The 21,866-nt window shown below is 34.3% G+C and overlaps 1 protein-coding gene across 9 annotated transcripts in view; it reads right to left on the bottom strand.

Moving 5' to 3' along the window:
- Window positions 1–21,866, bottom strand: part of LOC140506888 (cohesin subunit SA-2-like) — a 120,340-nt gene that overhangs the window by 89,130 nt on the left and 9,344 nt on the right. For 8 of the 9 annotated variants that reach the window (XR_011968148.1, XR_011968147.1, XM_072614526.1 and 5 more), the window contains 9 exons: window positions 19,508–19,669; window positions 18,844–18,940; window positions 17,943–18,019; window positions 16,951–17,022; window positions 14,531–14,735; window positions 12,234–12,385; window positions 10,804–10,877; window positions 9,176–9,299; window positions 6,973–7,071 (listed from right to left, as the gene is read on the bottom strand). Coding sequence is in view for 7 of the 9 variants with exons in the window: in XM_072614526.1 (XP_072470627.1) it covers window positions 6,973–7,071; window positions 9,176–9,299; window positions 10,804–10,877; window positions 12,234–12,385; window positions 14,531–14,735; window positions 16,951–17,022; window positions 17,943–18,019; window positions 18,844–18,940; window positions 19,508–19,669 (1,062 nt within the window). In the remaining 2 variants the exon portion in view is untranslated. The remainder of the gene's footprint in view (window positions 1–6,972; window positions 7,072–9,175; window positions 9,300–10,803; window positions 10,878–12,233; window positions 12,386–14,530; window positions 14,736–16,950; window positions 17,023–17,942; window positions 18,020–18,843; window positions 18,941–19,507; window positions 19,670–21,866) is intronic. The other variant, XM_072614521.1, reaches the window with a different exon arrangement.

Consider the following 21,866-nt stretch of genomic DNA (forward strand, 5'->3'; position numbering starts at 1 on the left):
CAAAATTAGAAGGCAAACCACAGATAGGAGAACTATACATCAGCATTAAATGTAGCTGATAAAAGTCAGTCATCCCAAAATCTATAGAGAAGTAACATGAATCTATAAGATTAAGAGTCATTCTCTGATAGGCAATTAGTACAAGTTTAAGAAGAAACGTGAACTTTTAACAGCCAGGAAAATAATAGTACCAAAAAGCAGCTACAAGTTCAGTTTCTGTTTCTATAGCCATAGAACATAGCACAATATGGACTCAAAACCATATCTGATGTTGCTGTTGGGTATACAAAAAGAAGTATGACATAATTTCTGCCTTAGGAAGATAGAATCAACATACAAAGAACATATATGTTCCCCATACATGATGTGGTTGTTATGAATGTAATTTAGATCAGAAATACCTGATCTCTACACTCTAATCACTTATAATCTAACACTACAGTGAACAATAATTAAGAAACATTAGGTAACAGAAACCCGTATTAATACAACTTTCACATCCATTTAAGTGGGAGAACATTAAAGTAGAAAAAACAAGATCAAATATGAACTCCTGTATGTCAACTAATGCTTGACTCCAACCTACCTCTCCAGGCTTACTTTTACATATTATTTCACTGATGTACTGTGAAATCCAGTCAAAATGACTGTCTCACTCTTCTTCATATAGGACACTATCTTCCACCTCCATACCTTTGCCTCCATGTCTTCCATGTCTGAAATACTTTCCTCTTCACTACTACCTCTTGGAATCCCTAGATCAGGGGTGGGGAACCTGTGACTTCAAGGCCACATGTGACCCTCTAGGTCCTCAAGTGTGGCCCTTCAAATGAATCCAAACTTCACAGAACAAATTCCCTTAATAAAAGGATTTGTTCTGTAAAACTTGGACTCAGTCAAAACATCGCACCCAAAGACCTAGAAGCCCAGTGGCCTCAAGATCACAGGTACCCCACCCCTGCCCAAGATCAATCCACTGTCACCTCCCTACATGAGACCTTTCCTGACATCCCCTAACTGCTAGTACCTCCCCTCCAAAATTACCTTGTGCTTATTTTGTACATAAATGCATGTGTATATATATGTTGTCTTCCCCAAAAGAATATAAGCACGCTGAGGGCAGCAATACTTTCAGTTTTGTCTTTGTAAATGTAATGTCTAGCACAATACCATAATAAGTACCTAATAAATGTTTCTTAATTAACTGTTTACTGTAGTGTTAGATTTTAAGTGATTAGAGTGTAGAGATCAGGTATTTCTGATCTAAATTACATAATTATATCAGAACCACATCATGTACAGGAAACATCACTGTTCTTTGTGTGTTGAGTCTATCTTCTTAGGGCAGAAATCATGTCATGCTTCTTTCTGTATCCCCAACAGCAAAAAATACAATTCTAGGTGACCGGTCCATAACTAATAATTTATAACTCATGATGCCGACTAAGTCAACTGAAACCTACTGTGTAAGTCATTTAGAATGCAAAATTCTAACTATAGAAATAAAGTCAAAGAAGATCTCCTCCTGCCTACTCTACCACAATTCATTTTATTAGAAATATAACAGGATCACTAACACAAGCCAAATACAAGGCAGGAGGTACTTCTAGTCCCACCTACTCCACGAAACTTTTCCTGCTAATTCGGTCATTCATTTCTCTCCTTTCCGATTGCCCAGAATGTTCATGGCACTGAATTTATCTGTTATATATGAACTCATGTTACCATCTGTTTCATGCATACATTATTTATCTCCCCAGAAATATTGAAAAGTTCTTGAGGCTAGGAAATACGTGGCATTTGTTATATTTTCATTAGATACACAGTGCTAGGCGCACAGTAAGTACTCCATAAATACCTAAAGAAATGAACTGTTGAATTAACCTTCAAGAGCATAGCACTTCCTTGTATCAGAAACAGAAGTTCAGAAATAACTATTTCAATTAAAAAATAACACATTTTAGAGCAATCTGGAATTGTACTAAAAAAGTGGCTAAGACATTCACACTGCCCTTTGACCCAAAGAAGACCAAGGAAGTCAATACAGAAAGGTCTAATACACACATAAAGTAACAATAGCATCAATTTTTGCAGTAACAATGTACCATAAGGCATTACAGGCAATTGGTGGCGAATGAGATACAGCACTAAGCCTGGAAGCAGGAAGATCTGAGCTCAAATCTCATCTCTGATACTTACTTTGTGACCCTCCATACATCACATTGTGAAGATGAACTAAAATGATATTTATTTTGGTTTTTTAAATTTTTATTTATTTTACTTTTAATTTATGGAATAAAACAAGCACTTCCATAACATAGCACAATAAAAATTGCACATAAAACTACAAATCCATTTTGTACAAATTGCTATTATTCCCTTGAAATATATAAAAAAGTGATCCTGTAAAATTTCTTTTTTTCTCTCCCTCCTCCCCCACTGCCCTTGAGATGGTTACCATTTGACTCAAATATGTACATGTAAGGTAAAATCATTCTATACATACTTCTATTTATCAGTTTTTCTCTGGATGCAGTGTCTTCCTTCGTATGTCCTTTGTAGTTCACTTGGTTATTTATAATAATCAAAATGACTTATTCACTCAAAGTTATTCTTAAAACAATATTGCTGTTATATACAACATTCTCTTGGTTCTGCCATTTCATTCTTCTTGATTTTGTGTAAGTCTATTCATGTTTTTCTAAAATCATCAAGCTCATCAATTCTTAAAGCACAGCAGTATTCCAGCACAATCATACATACCACAACTTCTTCACCCATCCCTTTTCTGATGGCATCTCTGCAATTTCTAGTTCTTTGTCCATGTAGGTTTTGTTCTTTTTAGGTCCCTAATCATCCTTTGAAACAGATCTAGTAGTGGTATTGCTGGGTCAAAAGGTATAGGCAGTTTAATAACCCTTGCTCTCCAAAATAGTTGGATCAGTTCACAGTTCTACCAATAATGAATTTATTAGTGTCCCAATTCTTTCACATCCTCTCCAAAATTTGCCACTTTCCCCTTCAATCATTTTAGTCAATGTGATAGGTGTAACATGTTATCTCAAGGCTGTTTTAATTTGAATTTCTCTAATCAATAGTAATTTAGAGAATTTTTAATATGATTATAAATTGTTTTGATTTATCTAGATTTGATAAAGTTCTTTATGTATTTGAGATATGGTACTTGAAAACCATCAATAAATTTTTTCCCTAATTTCCTGATTTCTTTCTGATCTTGGCTACATTTGTTTTATTGGTACGAAAACTTTTTCATTTAATGTAATCAAAATTATCCATTTTATACCCCACTATTTATCTATCTCTTGTTTATGCATAAATTGTTCACCTATCTGTAAGTCTGAGAAGTAATATGTTTCATGTTCTTCAAATTTTCTTATACTATCTCTATTTACATCTAGGTCATATGACGTAAGATACTGGTCTATGCCCAATTTCTGCCATACTGCTTTCCAAACAATTTTTACCAAATTATGAATTCTTATGTCATAATCTTAAGTCTTTACACTTGACAATTATAAGGTTACTAGATTTGTTTGCTGGTGTAAATTGTACATCTACTCTGTTCCACTGACATACCTTTCTATTTCTTAGCCATACAGTTTTGATAATTACTGCCTGATAATATAGTTTAACATACGGTACTGCTAAACTTCCTTCCTTTACATGTTTTTCATTAATTCCTTTGATATTCTTAACTTTATGTTCTTCCAAATGAACTGTTATTATTTTTTCTAATTCAGTAAAATAAGTTTTTGGTAATTTTTAGTCGAATGGTATTAAATATTATTAGTTTAGGTAAAATTGTAATTTTTGTAATATTGGTCCTGCCTACCTACAAACAATATTTCTCCAATTATTTAAATATAATTTTATTTGTATAAAAGATTTTTCATACTTTTGTTTACATAATCCCTCAGTTGTTTAGGCAGGTAGGTGCTCCCAGGTATTTTATACTGCCTCAAGTTATTTTAAATGGGGTATCTCTTACCATCTCTTCTTGTAGGATTTTGTTTGTGATATATAATAAGAATGCTAACTATTTATGTGGATTTACTTTATATCCTGCTACTTTGCTAAAATAAAATGATTGTTTCAAGTAACATTTTGGTTGAGTCTTTGGGATTTTCCAAGTATATCATATCATCTGCAAAAACAAATAGTTTTATTACTTCACTGCCTATTCTGAATACTTCTAATTCTTCTTCTTTTATAGCTATTGCTAGGATTATTGGTGACAGTGGGCATCCATGTTTCACACCTGAAACAGCTGGAAAGGCTTCCAACTTATCACTATTACAAGTAATGCTTGCTGATGGTTTTAGATAAATGTTTTTTATCAATTCAAGGGAAAATCCATTTCTATCTATACTTTCAAGTGTTTTTAACAGAAACAAATGTTATACTTTACCAAAAGCTTTTTCTGCTTCTGATACAATCATGATTTTAAAAAAACTACTATTATTGATATAATAAACGATGTTGGTAGTTTTCCTTACGTTAAACCATCCCTACATTCATAGTATAAATCTCACTTGGCCATAATGTATAATCTTTGTAATATGTATTGTTGTAATCTCTTAGCTAGTATTTTATTTAGATTTTTGTATCCATATTCATTAATGAAATTGGTCTATAATTTTCCTTCTGTTTTTACTGTTCCTGGTTTATGTATCAGTATCATATTTATTTTATAAAAGAAGTTTTGTAGGATCCCTTCTTTACCTATTATTCTGAATAATTTATTAAATACTGAAATTAGTTGATCTATAAATGTTTGATAGAAATTCACTTTTAAATCCATCTAGTCCTAGTGCTCTTCTCTTAGGAAGCTCATTTATGGCCCATTCAATTTCTTTTTTCTAAAATAGCCTATTTAGATATTCTAGTTCCTCTTCTGCTAATTTACAAAATTAGTATCTTTGTAAATATCCTTCTATTTCCCTTAAGTGGTTAAATTTACTGACAAATAACTGGGCAACATAACTCCTACCAACTGTTTTACTTTCATCTGTTAGTGATTTATTCAGTCTTTTCATTTTTAGTACAAGTGATTTGGTTTTCTTCTCTTTTTTTTAAATCAAATTACACCAACAGTTTATCTATTTTATCGGATTTTTTTTCATAAAACCAACTCCTGGTTTTATTTATTAATGTAATGGTTTTTTCACTCAACTTTAATCTCATCTTTAATTTTCTAATTTACTGTTTAATTGGGGATTTCTAAATTATTTTTCTAGTTTTTTCAATTGTATACCCAATTTATTGGTCTGCTCTTTTTCTATTTTATTAATGTAAGCTTTTAGAGATATAAATTTTCCTCTAATCACTGCTTTTTCTGTATCCCATAGGTTTTAATATGTTGTCTCATTATTGTCATTCTCTTTAATGAAACTATTGATTGTTTTTATGATTTGTTAACCCATTTATTCCTTAAGATTAGGTTATTTACTCTCCAATTAATTTTTAACCTATGTTTCCAGGGTCCCTTATTAAATATAATTTTATTGCATTGTGATCTAAAAAGAATACTTTTAATAGTTCTGGTTTTAACTATAAAAATTTTATGTCTTAATATGGTCAAGCTTTGTAGGGGTATCATGAACCATTGAGAAAACAGTGCATTCCTTTCTATTTCCATTCAATTCTTTCCATATATCTATCCTATCAAACTTATCTAAAATTCCAGCCACTTCCTTGACTTATTTCTTATTTATTTTTTGATTAGACTTATCTAGTTCTGAGAAGAGAAGATTAAAGTCCCTTACTAGTATAGTACTACTATCTACCTCTATCTGTAATTCATTTAACTTTTCTTTTAAAATTTAGATGCTATAGTACTTTATGCATAGAGGCTCAATACTGATATTGCTTCATTGTTCATGGTACCTGTTAATCAAAATGTAGTTACCCTATTTATCTTTTTAAATTAAATCTATTATATCACTTTTGGTTTTTCTAATTTAAATCTATTTTAATTAAAACTATTTTTATGAGATCATAATTGCCACTCCTGCCTTTTTTGCATCAGCTGAAACATAATAAATTGTACTTCAACCCTTCATTTTAACCATGCATATCTCTCATTCTTAAATGTGTCTCTTGTAAACAACATACTGCTGGATTCTGATTTTTAATCCATTCTGCTATCAGTTTCTGTTTTAAGTGTAAGATAATATTTGAAAAGCACTTAGCACAATGCCTGGAACACAGCAGGCACTATATAAATTCCCTCTTCCCTCCCAATAAAGAAAACAGATACCCAACAACTGGGGAATGGTTGAACAAATTGTGGTAGATGAACATAATGGAATGTTAGTGCCAATATAAGAAATAACGATTATGAGGACTAAGACTATAGAATCATATATTTAGAGTTGGAAGGAACTTCAGAGGCTATCAAGTCCACTCTCATTTTTCAGATGAGGAAACAGACTGAGAGTGGTTAAGAGACTGGCCCAGAGAGACATAGCTATTAAGTGTCTGAGAAAGAATTTTAACTTGGGTTTTCTTGACTCCAAAAACCGCATTCTATCCACTATTACAAAGCAATCTGGAGGGTGAGGTCTAATAGTGGCAACTAAATGTAAAAAGAAAAACTAAAAATCAAAATGCTGACTGGTTTGTTCTATCTAGTTTGTCTGTTCCTGGTCAAGACAAAAAAATAAGTCCATCCATGAGGGCTTCTCCTGAATCAATCAATAAGCATTTATTAAACATACCTACTACATGCCAAACACTGGGAATTAGCCCTACTGACTTAATGAAAAAAGATGCCTCTATGACAAGTAATCAAAAAAGAATAACAATATTCCATTCCAAAAATTCCACTAAAGTCAGAGAGGGCCAGAGGAGTTATAAATTCACATTCCTTAAAAGATCAGCAATTAAATTTATTCTCAGTGACAAGAAACAGGGAAAGGATGAAAAAAGAAAGAAGCAATACTGCTTTACCTTGAATCTGGAATTAAAAAGGCCCATCTTAAAAACAAGCTCTTTGTGCTCATAAAGTCCTCGAAGTCCCTGAAGGCACTTTAGCCGCACCTCTGCCTGCTGCAAAACAAGAAGACTCTGCTACCAATCACAATCAAAGCAAACAAAAACAACTTCCCATATTTACAGACACTTTAACAAATCCTCAAAAATTGTCTGGCATGAACCAAAAATGCTGGCACTCCACTAAGTGTTGGGGACACAAAGACAAAAAAATGCTATTAAGAACCTTAACTTCTATCAAGAGAGATGACATATACTGTTTAGTATATACAAAATAAATACGAGAGAGGGAGCACTGAGAAGTTTCATGTAGAAGGTGGTGGTGGTGGTGGTTGCTCAGCTGTTTTTCAGTCACATCCCTCTCTGTGACCCGATTTGGGGTCTTCCTGACAAAGATACTGGAGTGGTTTGCCATTTCCTTCTCCCAGCTCATTTTACAGATGAAGAAATTGAGGCAAACAGGGTTCAGTGATTTGCTCAGGGTCATACAGTTAAGTAAGTGTCTGAACTCAAGAAGATGAGTTTTCCTGACTCTAGGCCCATCATTCTATCCACTTCATCACCTAGTTTGCCTATAGGTGGTGGTAACTGAATTTAATCTTGAAAGAAGTGAAGGATTCTATGAGGTGAAGGTAAGGAGGAATAACCTTCATGGCATGAACCAAGGCCAGCACAGAGTCTTACAGATGGGAGGGGGAGGGCCATATGTGAGAAACAAAAAAGATGGCCATTAAGGCTGAGCCTTAGAATATTATACAATGAAGAAGAGAGTTTAGGACCAGGTGATAAAAGACTTTAAAAGTTAAACAGGAGTTTTTATCTTACAGTTAACAGGGAGAAACTAGAGGTGAGCCACTGGTACCATGTCCACAACCCAAAACATATGTTTCTATTCAGAAACATATTCTTGATAATAATTTTTTAAATGATGTACCAGAATTCATGCTAGGCTTATTAAATAAGTGAACATTTAAATGATTCACAAAAATTGGTCTGGGAAGTGAAGAAGAGGAAGTTATTATTAGTATTATTTTTTTGCTTCTGAGGGGAAAGAAGCAGACATGAAATTTTTTTAACTCAATTTTTCAACCTATTTTTATTTTACATCCGCTCTGCTCCCCTGTGCTCTATCTGCCACAAGTGGACTGCTTCAACAGAATAGACATAGGAATAAGACTTTTCCCAATTTACGTTAGTTACAATGTCCTGCACCAAGATTTCATTGCATCAGCACAAAATGATTAATAAAAATTCAGCAAGCAAAGAACCTATAGGGCAGGCCCCTGCAATGCTTTTCCACTCCGGGCACAGGTTGTTAAAGTTAACAGCATTCATCAGGTACCATTACCTTTTCAAAGAAATAGACCAAGTCTGAAATTAACCAAGAAAAAAAACACACAGCAAAACACAAGACAGGAGTTATTTAAGAATTTTATTAGATTCTCCAAAACAACAGTCTTTGGAGTTGAAATGGCTAGTCAATTGTTTTTTTCTGGTTCACTGGCTTCCCTTTAAAGCAAAGTAAACAATGACTTATACAATTGCCATTAACCACAAAATACAGAGAGCTTGCTCTGCTGACTTTATGATGTCAGTCTCCTATCAACAAAAGTAACCCATCATAGAGGCAAAATTAAACTATCTGGGAATGAGGTTTCAAGCTTTAATTTAGTTTATTTAGAGTTCACCAGTCACATCAAAAATATAAATCTTATCATCTGCAACAATGTAAATAGAATAATACAATGAAACTAAATACTTTATAATTTTAATAACCAAACCTAGCACAGAGAAAACATGAGAAAATGCACTACCTTGCTTCATTTCACAAGTGGCAAATTAAGAGTGGGAATATTATGGTCAAACATAGTCAATGACCGGGTTGGTTTTGCTAATTTTTTTTAATTCATTGTTATAAGAGAAGTATCACTAGGTATGGGAAGGGAATGGCCAGATTCAGGAATTAACGTGATATTCAAAAGACTTCAACTGAATCAATATATGAGTAAAAGAAATTTGATTGTTTCACAGTGTTAATTATATTTTTAAAAAAATGCTCTACAAAACTTGACAATTCTAATGGCAACTGGTAGGCAATAAGTTTTTAGAATAACTTCTACTCGTTTTATTTTTTCAAGAAAAGAAAAGGAAGAACACTCACCTTATCATATAACATCCAACCAACATATTTCAGGTAACTATCATTTAAAAACATATTTGGGTATAATTTCAACCAACTTCCCATCTCCTCAATGCAAACGATTCTGATTTCAGGAATAATATCCCTATGAAAACAAGATTAGGAAAGGATTAAGAATAACTCAATAGAAATTATTTTGTACTAAGTACAACTTGAACAATGTAACCAAGAGTTCTTAAGTCTGAAAACTTACCTAAACATAAAAACAAAACTCTATATACTTAACTTAGTTTTAAATATATGTTAGTCAAGTCAAAGAAACTCTAAATACCAACAATCCTTTTCAATCAAGAATCCAAGGCCTGATAAAAGAACAAGCCCTAATTATTTTAAAATCTACAAAAGTCCAACCAACCAGCAGTCTAAATAAAAAGCTTAAAGTAACCAAGTAGTAATCAAGATACAAGTGAAAACACAAACAACTGAAAATTGCTATGGTAGTTCCAAAAAGGGAGGAATCAATTATGGCTAGGAGAGGGGACAAGGAGATAAAGGGAAAGCTTGTTGGGGAAAATTAGTATTTGAGATGAGACTTTTAATATAGGTAGCAATACATAACAATATAGCACAGAAATGCTGGGGTGTGAGGAAGAGTGAAATTCTAACTAAAAAGAATGGCAGGAACAAAAGAAAGGAGATACAAAAATCTTAGATTTTGTTAAGTAAAAAAAGCAATCCATTTTGTCTGAATTGTAGGGAACATGAAATGAAGATAAGAGAAAAATTAAGAAAAGAAAGTTTCTCTAAGATTGTGTAGAACTTTACATGCCAAACTAGGGAGTTTAGGTTTTCTTCAATAGCACCCAGAAGTGGCATGTCATAGTCAACAGAGAGCCAGCCTCAAAGCTAGGAAGAACCCTGTTCAAGTCTCATCTTTGACCCATCCTAGCTGTGGGGTCTTGGACAAGTGACTTAACCTCTCAGGGCTCTAGGCAACTCTCCAAGTTATTAGTTACAAAGAAGGTGCTGACTTACATTAGAAAGGAGTTTCCTCATGAGAAAGTTTCCTACAACCATGAAGTCACAGTTCTAGTCTGTAGTCCCAGTCCTAGCAATTCCTGGTCCACCCTGCACCCTTCATTTTATAAATGAGGAAAGTGACCTAAGGAGGGTAAATAAATTGTCCAGGGTCACATGGAGAATAAGCTTCAGAGGCAGTATTTGAAGACAGGTTTTCTGCCTGGACCCAGTTTTCTTTCTACAGTGGACAATAAAGAATTATTAAAGATTTTTCAGTAAGATAGCTGATGTGATCAAAGTTGTTCACTAGGAAGATTATCTGACATGAAAGACTGGCAGAGACTGGAGATGAAAAGACTGGTTAAAATACTCTTGAAATCAACTAAATAAGAGATAACAAGTGTTTATAAGAGGAAAAGTGAGAACGATAAGGTGGATATGAAAGGAAATGACAAAAGATAGGATTTAACTGCTTAGATAATGATGGAAGATGAGGTATGGAAAGGAATTCATCTCTATGAATTAAAGTTGTATCAATACATCCAAATGGAAAGTCCTAGAGAGCAGAAAATATGCTGTGCATAAGTTTGTTTTAAAAAAAAAAATTTTTAAATAAACAATATCCTTACCGATAGCGCTGCACAAAAGTCCCTTTAAAAAGCGCATTCATCATATTTTCAATTTCCACAGGTTTTTGCTGACACTGAAAGACAAAAAGTGTAGCAACTACAATCCACCATCTTAGAGGCCACAAGATCCTGAAGATTTTATAGCAGCAAACTGGAGAAATCAGCAGTGCTGTTTCAGGGCACAAGTATTTGTACCTATTCTCTCAGCTGGTCATCCATGGCCCAAAACTGTAGGTTTTACACTTTTTTCTTCTCTAGCTTCCAAGTGCACAAAGGCCTTCTTGTCATTTTGCTCTTCTCCCATCTGTTACCACTTTCCCTGGTGCTGCCTTCACATGTACCCTTTACTCCCTCCTCCCTAAAAGGCCACAGATTTTGCATGATTCCAGAATGATGAAGTCAAGTTTGACCACTAAGGTCCCTAACAACTCTTAAGATTTAGATGCCTTTGTTTGGTCCAAGACAAGTGACTTGACATTAAGGTATATTTATAAAATGCTAGGAGATATCATGGTATAGTGGGACAAGTGCTGGTTTGGACTCATAAAGACTTGGGATCAAAGTATGCTTCTGATGCTTACTACTAGCTATGTGTTCTTACTCATAATTTCTTAAGTCTTTTTAAAATCATGGCATTATGAAGTTAACACAGGTGAAGTACTTTACAAACATTAAACCACTACGTAAGTTATTATTTGCAACCAAGGTATGGTAGGAAAAAGCGAGACAGAAACACTGCTTTTCCCATGGAATATATAATGTGGTAACTAATGAGCACTTCTATCATCTGATCAACTTAAAAGTTTCCCTCAGAACTTCAACCAAGGTCTCAAGCACAGAATTGATAGCATTAGATTTCAGTATTTCTGGCTCAGAGTAGAAAAGAAATGGTATCACAATGCTGGACATACTTAGGCATCAGAAGGTTGGATCTATAAACATTACTGTTTGGGGTACCATGAAATAAAATTCCTTTATAGCCAGGTGATCACCACTATTTTAAAAATCCTATGTAACTTTAAAGCTGATGTTAACTGAACAGAATGTTAACCAAAAATGACTGGTTAATAAACTCCATTTCTCATCTTCAAAATCTCAGATCTGCATTGTTGAGAAGCACTGTGGCTCAACGAACAGAGAGCCAATTTCAAAATCAGGGAGACCAGAGTTCAAGCCCTGTAAGCAAGTCATTTAACATCACACTGCCCCAGGCAACTGTGTAAGACTACATAAGTTACAGAACAGTTACTGATCTACATTGTTAAAGAGTTTTCTCACTGTGAATTCCCTATACCAAAGAAATCATAGGTCTAGGCAAAAAAAAAAAAAGAAAGAAAAAAAGCCCACAACTGAAAAGAAGGGAGGGGGGAGGTAACTGTGTACCCCAAAGTGTATCATAAGTACTTAACCCACAGTAAGAACTATCAGACCTCTTTCCTTTTTCTGTCAAGCTCGTCCAATCTAGGACCAGTTTCGCCCTCAGGGGTCTTATTCTTCTCTACTTCATAAAGCTGCTGAGCATTATGGATGCTGACATCAAGATTCTGAATTACACTCACAAGTGCTGTCACCAGCTTCAATGCTGAAATGTAAGAGATTTTTAAACAAACAAATGTCACTGAAATTAAATGACTTCAAGTATAAAAACTTCATCTCCTGAACACCAAAAGGCTATAAAGGGAAGAAACAAAAGAGAAAAGAAGTAATAGAAGAGACATGCAAAGGTAAGTGAGCTGATCACAGAAGTCTTTGCAAGATCAGTTACAATTAAAATATAAACAACTTAAACATAAGACTATTTAAACAAATTAAATATTCAGTACTGTGAAAGAAAATGATTCATCATTTAAGTATTAAGAAAGACCAATAAACATTTTACCACAACAAAGCATATGTAGGAGCATCTTAGTTCACCACATGGTCTTACATAAGGTTCATATAATCACAGAGAAAGAAGAATATATATTAATTCTATAATGATTGAGATGAAAGGCAAGATGGACCAGGGAAACAATTCACTAGCCAAAAAAAAAATCTCTTTGGGGGGGAGGTCAGAAGACAACATAATTTCTTCTGAAGTCTGTTTCCTTTAGCAACCACAGGTCTACTCTTTCATCAAATAGTAAGACATTCTCTTCCACTCTGTCCTATTACAATAGAAACTGTCATTTGCCCTTTTATTTTTATCACTAAGCTGCCCATTTTGATAATGAATCCATAGCAAAATAGCTCCAAAATGAGACAATGCTCTAGGCTCCCCAAAACTACTTATAGTTAGTAATTTTTTTAAAAAAAATAAGCTTCCCTCAAATTCTTTCCAATAAATAAAAAAATAAGTTCTTACTGAATAAGTCTATGTAGTACTGGGCAAGATATCCGCAGAGAAAAAGTATAAGAAACTGTCCCTGCCACTTGGCCCCAAAGAAGAGATATGAGTATATATACCTTCCTTTCAACCTTGCCAAGATGGGGTACTTTTCTTACGAAAACCTGCATATGTCAGACTTGGTTAACAACATGCTGGCTAGTTTTGTTGAACTGGGCTTTTTTGTTTATTTTATCTTTCTTATTCTCTGTTACAGTGGATGGCTCTATGGGAGGGGGGAAGAGGGATTCTTAGTAAATGCAGGTAATAAAAAAAAGTAATATAATTTTGAAAGGAAGTTCCTTATTTCAAGGAACTTAAAAAGGTTTTGGGGAGACAAGGTATACACACATGAAAAAAGATAACAATATAAGATAGTATATGATGACTTCCAAGTAAGAAAAACAGACAATAAGGGCAGTAATTCAGAGAAGCCTTACAAAGGCTAGGATGATGAAGGAAGGCCTCATGGAGGAGGTCAGACTTGAAGAATGAGCAGATTCAGGATAGACAGAAAAGGGGTGAAAGGCATTCTAGTGGGGGAAACGGCATCAACAAAGGCACAGAGGCAAGAAAGATGTATTCAGGGTACAAATGAGTAGAACATTTTGATTTAAAAGTTCATGCTATAGAGTAATGTTAAAGGCAAGGAAGGACAGGGTGGATCCAAATGCTGCCTTTGCCCAAGTTTGGCCATAGGAAGCACAGTTTACACCCAGAACCAGTTGACATGTTTGTATCATCACAGAAAAGAAGCAAATCCATGTAAGAAAACAATACAAATGTAAAGAGGCCCTTCTCTAAACAGGCAATGACACTTGCCGCCTACATGCCTTCGCTCACTCCATCCTTCCTGTCTAGAATCTTCTCTTTTCAACTTAGCTCAAGTCTCACCTCTTCCTCCTTGCCTCATCACCCCAACTCATGGCAATCTCTCCATCATCTTAACACTAGATCAATTTTTTTTCCGGCATTTGATCACAGAGTGCACATTACAGTGTTAGTTAAGTTTTCAGGCATTAGTCTTCTCTCCCCAGTTACGTCACAAACTTTTTGAAGTCAAGAATTATATCATTTATTTTATTATTTCTCATTTTATCTCCCATTTTATCTCCTTATATATTTAACTCTGCCACAGTGCTTGAAAATACAATAGGCCATGTTTTAAAAAAAAATGAATTTACTGAAAGAAAAAAAGATCTCAAATGTTTCAAAAGGTATCATATTCACCTTAAAGTCAACTCCATGACCCAATGGGTCATAAAGATATTGGTCCTAAACCACATCTAGATTCTTCCTTCCACGGCTATAGCTACCATAATAGCCCAAGTGCAACTACAAAAGAAATAGGTAAAAACTGACCTGCAAATGTGCTGGTATGCCTGAACGCTCTTACTACAGAGCCTGTGAGTCCTGAAAGAAGGGAAGTGATGGTGTTCATCAGATAACCATCGTAGAGAATGCTGTACTGACACTGCTGAATCAACACTGCTGTAAATTCACAGAAATTAGCCTTAAATTTTTTCCAGTGGGGTCCAGCCTTAACAAGTGGGTAACCTTCATCTTCCTGTGTTTGGAAAAGAGAAAGGGGGAAAGAGAGATATAGACAGAAAAAGAGAGAGAGGAAAAAAAGGTGTTTTAATTAAGATGAAAAAATAATGCATAAAAGAATAAAGCTAAAAGCAAGTCATTTAGGTTTTGTTTCAATCAGAAAAGTTACCCTAATCTAATTGCAGAACAAAAACTATGTATTCAGAAAAGAAAAAAAGGGAAATTATAAGTCTTGTCATATCTAAGGTCATAGAGCCACTGCCCTTCTTTCCTATATCACATACAAAAGAATGTAGCACATCAGGGTAACTGAATAATCATAATTAAAGTAACTAATAGCAAAATGAGAAGTAACAGTCAACTAAATATTCCAACATTCATTTTTATGATTTTTCAAAATCAGCCAAATTTTCTAAGATGTATATACTATAGTCCCATCCTCCACACCCCCCAAAAAACTTAGGCACATGATAAAGCCTTTCACAGTCAATTTCTCAGAGCTTCTTTACAGTTCTGTCCTCAGAAATCATCTGTTTACAGCTTATTTTTTAAGCTTAAACATTTGTCCTATACGAAAATATTCATGTAAAGAACTGTGGTTGAGCTCCCACTTTTGACAAGAGTTCACTAAAAAGTTAACAGGAGCTATAGGTTTGCTTTTTTTTCTCCACTTCCAAATGCTACATTTAGTGAAATGAGTTATTAAACCTGTATTGCCTGTATCTCTAAGGTAAGGCAAATGGAAATACTGATATATAAAGAGTACAAGGTTAGTATGAGAAAATATGATACATTCCACCATTCTGAAATTTGGTTTTGCCATAATCTTACAAGAATAGCTTTTAAACAATAGATTATTTAGCTCCTACAGTTAAGGACTAAAGACAGTCAGACTGTCTTCCAGAACAAGAAAGTCTAGCCACGAGGTAAAGACTTTAACCTCTAACTCATCATGAATTTATCCACATTTAAGTTAATTCTCCTGTTAATGTCACCCTGTTAATGCCTCACCGTGATAAAGTGCTAACCACTCAGTTTTAAAAGTCAACGTCAGCACAGCTAGCAAATTTTAAGTAAGGGTCTAGTAACAAATGGTCATATGTGGTTCAGGTATCAGGAATTTCTGAGAGAATGATTATCAGAGGATATGACTACTGGTGATATCACACACAACCCAATAGTTCAGGGCCTGAACTAGTCAATTTGCCCATGGGAGGGGAAAAAAATTCTTGTTAAATGGTATTCCAAGATGTCAAGCTGTGTTTAATCAATAGCAAATAAGGAATTAACTATTAATTACCATATAACTGTGCCCACCAATGTCAACACAAGAACCATTTCTACCAGTTTTTGACTTTTGACTAGAGTATGAAGTAGAATTTAAACTCTTAAATGACCTTTTCGGTCAGGTTTCCATCCTATTATCTTTGCTATTTTACTTAGCAGAATAGGTCAAATATAATTCAGTTTGGAAACAGCTACTACAGGACAACCCAGTGAAGATGTCTCATTTTGAAATGTCATTTAACTAGGCTGAGTAGCAAAAAAGGTCACATGGCACAATGGAAAGAGTGCCAAACTTGGGAGTCAAGAAACAACTGGGTTCAAGTACTGCCTTCCACAATTACTAGTTAAGTGACCTTAAGTTCCAGTTACCTCATGTATAAAATGGGAATAATAATGCCAGCAGAACATAGAGGTCATAGGGTTCCTGGAAGGATCAAATAAAGTGACTTATGTAAAATGTTTTGCAAACCTTAAAAAGATAAAAATGCTAGCTGCTATCAATATTATTATTATTAGGTTGTAATATTACTTTTTCCTGAGTCTTAGAAGATTTTGATGACTACAGGTATGTGTGTCTCTTCTGTATGTTTAGGACACTATCAAATTATAAATAATAACATTACTTCAGTTATCACAATGTTTGTACGAAGTATTAAGAAAGCAACACAAAAACATACCTCGAAATCTTAATACAAGTTATCAAAAAACATTTAAGCATCAAAACGTGCATGGCACTGGGTGAGCTGCCACACAAAGAGAACACTTCCTGAAATCTAGAATGCTACCGTTTATACTGACTGACACACAGACAGAAAATAGTATAATTAAAATATTAATTCAATTCACAAATGGACAATAAGATAATGTCGTTAATTTCATGTATACAAGTTGAACTTGACACATATACAACCTCTGAAGAGAAGGAAAATAAGCAAAGGTTTTACCAATTCCATTGGCCATGTCACCGTTAAGATCCATGGGCGAGCCATAATTCTCTTATACTGCAACCCTGTTTCCTAGAAGTGATTAGACAAAGAAGACTTTTTAGGAGGATTTTAGGCAGATTAATCTGAGTCCTTCATATTGAATTTTAAATATAGATTTACACTAAATGTAGTTTTACACTAAAAATGGAATTATATACATATGAAATAAAAGCATAATAAACAAAACTAAAATTACAGAGAGTGGAATGATGTTTCTCCAACTCTGATTGAAGTATTTTGCTTTTACCAGCTTAGTATTTTAAGAAATCTCCTGAACTGAGTACCTCATTTATTCTGGTTCTGGGAGATTTTTTCAATTATTAAATGCTAAGCATACTCACAACCCCTAAGGAATCATAACTCCTAATTGAGGGTACCTAGTCCAATGGCCACACATTTGCTTCAAACATATTTTATCCCTAAACTTTCTTCAACTAAATAAGAAGTCATTACCAAAACCTCTTTTGTACATACAGATGCTCCCTACAGAGCCTAGCATTGAATGAGATTATTAAATTAATAAATCACTCAATGGTTCAAAAAAAATCTAATGGGATTCTCTCAGATAACATGGAGAAAGAATATAATCAGGTGGCTCTGATTATAAGCTTGTAAATAAAACTGCTTTTATATTTCAATCCCACTTACTTAAAGTCATGATTAGCTTAGTCTGAATAGACATAACCTATGTCTATGATGTGCAATGAGACAGAGAGAAAGTTCTTCCCCTATCTTCTACAATCCTTTTTTCTTTTTCTTTAAAGCAGCATGGCCTAATACAGGAGTTCCTAATTTCTTTTGAGTCATAGGCCCCCTTTGGTGAAGTCTATGGACCTCTTCTCAGAAAGTTTTTAAATATATAGAACAAAATACATAGGACTGCAGGGGAAACCTAGTTTTAGCTGAAGTTCTAAGTTATTTCAAATTCAGCACAAGAATTAAAATCTTACCTCATCACACTTCTCAATCATTTTTTTCAAAATGTCAGAGCTATGTAAACTTTGGTACATCTCAGCAGTCACCATCCCTAGATACAATGAATAGAAAAGTAGGTCTAAGAATGAGTCAAATATAAACAAATAGATTAATATTTATATGTGTGTGTGTGTATACATATATATGTGTATATATGTATGTATAGTGTAGCAGTATGACACAATGGAAAGAATGGATTTGGTAAGAAAGGGTCTAGGTCTAAAATTCTACCTCTACACAATTTCAGTGTGACCATAGGCAAATCATTTAACCAGTATGGGCCTCAGTTTCCTCCTGTGTAAAACAAGGGGGATGAACTAAATGAAAATTACCTCTAAGGTTAAATCCATGGTGCTAAAATCTCTGGGGCTTATTTTAAGCCATTTTCAAAGTTATCTGTCTTTGAAGGGCATATTCACACAATTTTCAAAATGGCCCCAAAAAATTCTTAACTACAAATCACCTAAAGTATTTGCTAGAAGCGCTTGAGGACAGATAGGGCTGAAAAACAGAAATGAAACTCGGTATTTCGTTAAAGCACTGTGGAAACTGGAAATTCATTTTTGTCAATTTCCAAAGTGTTCTCCAAAAGACATAAAATAAAACAAAGTACTCCTTTCCCCTCGACCAAGTTCAAAACTTTTCCAATTTAGAAGTACAACAGGGATGACTTGAGCTTTAAGGGACTTTCTACTCAACAACCAATGGTCTCCTATGTAAACCAACCATCTAAGAAAATTCTAATGTGCCCCAACTCCTAAAAACTAAGGTCAACATGAATTATGACAGTGGAACAGCAATGAATGCAAGATTCAGCTTAGACTAAATAAACATTCTAAACGCGCATCCTACAAATTCCCACAAGGAAACAATTACCTTGACAGCCAGAACACTGAATAAAGAAATTGATGAGATCCAGAAGTGCCAAATCCCTGTCTTCCTTATAGGCTTCAATCCAGTCATCTACCACTGACTGACAGGAAACAAAAAGTCAATGAATGTTTACAACAGAAAACAATTCAAACCTTCCAAAATAACGGTACTGGCAGACTACTCACCTTAGAGTCCATGCCAAATTAAGCTTTTAGTCTATAGTTACTTTCCATGGGATATTTTGTATAACTATATCACAAACAAGTTTTGAATGTACTTCCTCCAGATCAGAAAACCAACATTAAGAATAACAACTGTAAAAAGCTTTATCCAAGAGCAACATAAGTGCAATACTGCAAAATGTACTATCGATAACTGTTTTCTCAATACACACATGCAAAGTTAGCTCATACATGCTTTGAAATTTAGCTAGTGACTAAACACAATATTATATATTTATGTGCTGTATTATATTTTCCAATGATTAAGCAGGAAAAAAGGGATGGGGAATATATGAATTAGTTCATGTTCACACATAGGGAGCAGATATATGAAGCATAATCAAATCCAAGTATAGGTAGAGCTGAAGGACAAACCAAAAAACAGCACTACCTTAGCAAATAATCAATCTAAATTCAGGTAACAGCAGTTCAACTCAGGAATGTACCTGCATAGCTCTCTTGCCCAAGCTGACCACCTCAAATAGGGTGACTGCTTCCACCATTTCTTCAGCTTCATCTTCACTGTTCTCTGGCTGACTTGACCTCTTCCTTGAAATGTTTTTCTTTTTCACGTTTTCACACTGCTCTTGGACCTTCCTTCTTTCTTTCTAAAACCAAAGTTTTCCAAAGGAATTATCATAAATCTGCTTGTCAATGAAACATTAGCCCTCTTTTCCTGAAGCAACTTCTGTTCTAGCACAAAGAAGAAAGACAGGGTTATTCCAACTCAAATCTCTAACAAAAATTCTGAAATTCTCCTGGAGTCTGTTATTTGGTTACAGTGAATATGCTTAAATAAATGGTAATCAATTGGTTTAAAACTTTTTTCAAGATTTTAAGCCAGAAGAGACCTTCAAAACTGTCTAGTCAAACTCCTTCATTTTATAAAACTCATCTACAAAGGCCAAAGAGAGGAAGTGACTTGCCCAAGGTCACTCAGCAGAAAGCAGATTCCTCATTTTTGTATCTAAAATATAACGTAAACACAAATTATTCAGTTTTTATCTTTGAATCCTTGGCACCTAACACAATGCCTGACATAGCAGATGCTTGATAAATGCTTAAATATAACTGAATTCTATCAAGGTTCTTCACTGTAATAAATCTGTTTATGCAGAGTGTAGTCTATATTCTTTGGTCATCAGCACATCAGAAACAAAAGTCCCAAACGCTGAATTAAAGAGTCTTTTTTCTTTCCCGCTTCTCTGGCTAATTTCACCTTTTAGTGGGAGATCATAGTTTTCCTACTGGCAGGCCACCTTGCACTAGCACTGTCCCTAAGAATTAAGAGAATCTATGGCCATTTCAGCAGTCTTAATTTGGCAATAACAATTCAAAGAAAATCTCCCTCAGTCAGTTGCTAAATTCACTAAATCACATCTGTCAACTTTAAAAATGTAAATTGTTTACCTATTAAAGAGATTTTCAAAAGCCACTCAGCAAATATTAGAGTAGCAAATGTACTCAAAATTTATCTCTTAAACACAGTCTCTTATTCCAAATCTGCTCCATGTTAGCTGTGTGACCCATTCTGACATGTCAGAAATTATTTCTGTAAGTGCTTTCTTTTCAGGTATAGAGATAGGTGCCTCTTTACCTCTTTGTACCTTAGTTTCTTCATCTGCAAAATGCAAGAATAGGCTAGATTATCTATCTTTAAGGTCCTATCCAGCTTTAAATTTCAGTCATTCTTTAATACCATACTTTACTAACAGACATTTTTGCCTCTTCAAAACATTTTTAAAAGATCTACCAATTAACTTGACTTTCCCTTTAGTATTTTTGGTGTTTAAGCAAACACCTTCTACCATGACACGTCTGATTTTATGTGGCATTAATGACAGGTAAATACTTCTTCTCATGTCCTTAGCAATTTTAAAATCTGCATACATAGTGTGAGAAAAATCAGTAAGTATTAAAAATGTTTTGTTCATAGTGTTCTTTAAATAAATTTTCAAATTTTTGAAAAAGTGGTTTCTACATTAAATGTTAAGATATTCTAGGCAAACAACTTAATATGTATTTAACAAAATTTAGTCACATTAAGTAGAGATAACACAAGATTTTTTTTTTCCTTTTTTGCTTCAGTCTCTGTACCAAGACCATTGGTACCTGTACCTTTGATCCCATTTCCTGTAACCTGTCTCTGAAGCTTAACCCTTAAATTACTCCCCCTCTCTTCTTCCCCATCTAACCACTCCTCAGTTTCTTCTGCCAGGATCATCATCCTTATCCAATCTACAAAACAATTTTAGCCCTAGGCTTGGTCCTAAGCCCTTCTTCCTTTGCACTCTCAGTGAGTCATCAGTTCCCATGGGTTCAATTTTTGTCTCTAAATAAACTACCCAATCTATTTATCTAGTTCTCATCTCTCTCCTGTACTTCAGTCCTGCATTTCCAACTGCATGCTGAACATCTTCACCTGGAAATCAAATGGGCATCTCAAACGCCACATACTCAAAACAGAATTCATTATCTTAACCTTTAAGCCCATCACTCCTCCAAATTTTTCTCTTTCTGTTTAGGATATGCCATCCTTCTGGTCACCTAAGTTTAGTCTTGGAATCATTCATGACTTTTATTTTCCACATCCAATCAGTTCTCTATAACATCTCTTCCATCTGTCCCTTCTCTCCACTCAGAAAGCCATTCTCCTACTTCAGAATCTCATCACCTTTCACTTAGACTATTACAGTATTCCAGTTGCATACTGGACATTTCAAATTGGATGTCCCAGATACATCTTAAACTCAACTTATCTAAAACCTAACTCATTAATCTTTCTCCCAAAATTCTCCTTTCTTC

Source organism: Notamacropus eugenii, chromosome 5 (genome assembly GCF_028372415.1).
Source record: "Notamacropus eugenii isolate mMacEug1 chromosome 5, mMacEug1.pri_v2, whole genome shotgun sequence".
NCBI lineage: Eukaryota > Metazoa > Chordata > Mammalia > Diprotodontia > Macropodidae > Notamacropus > Notamacropus eugenii.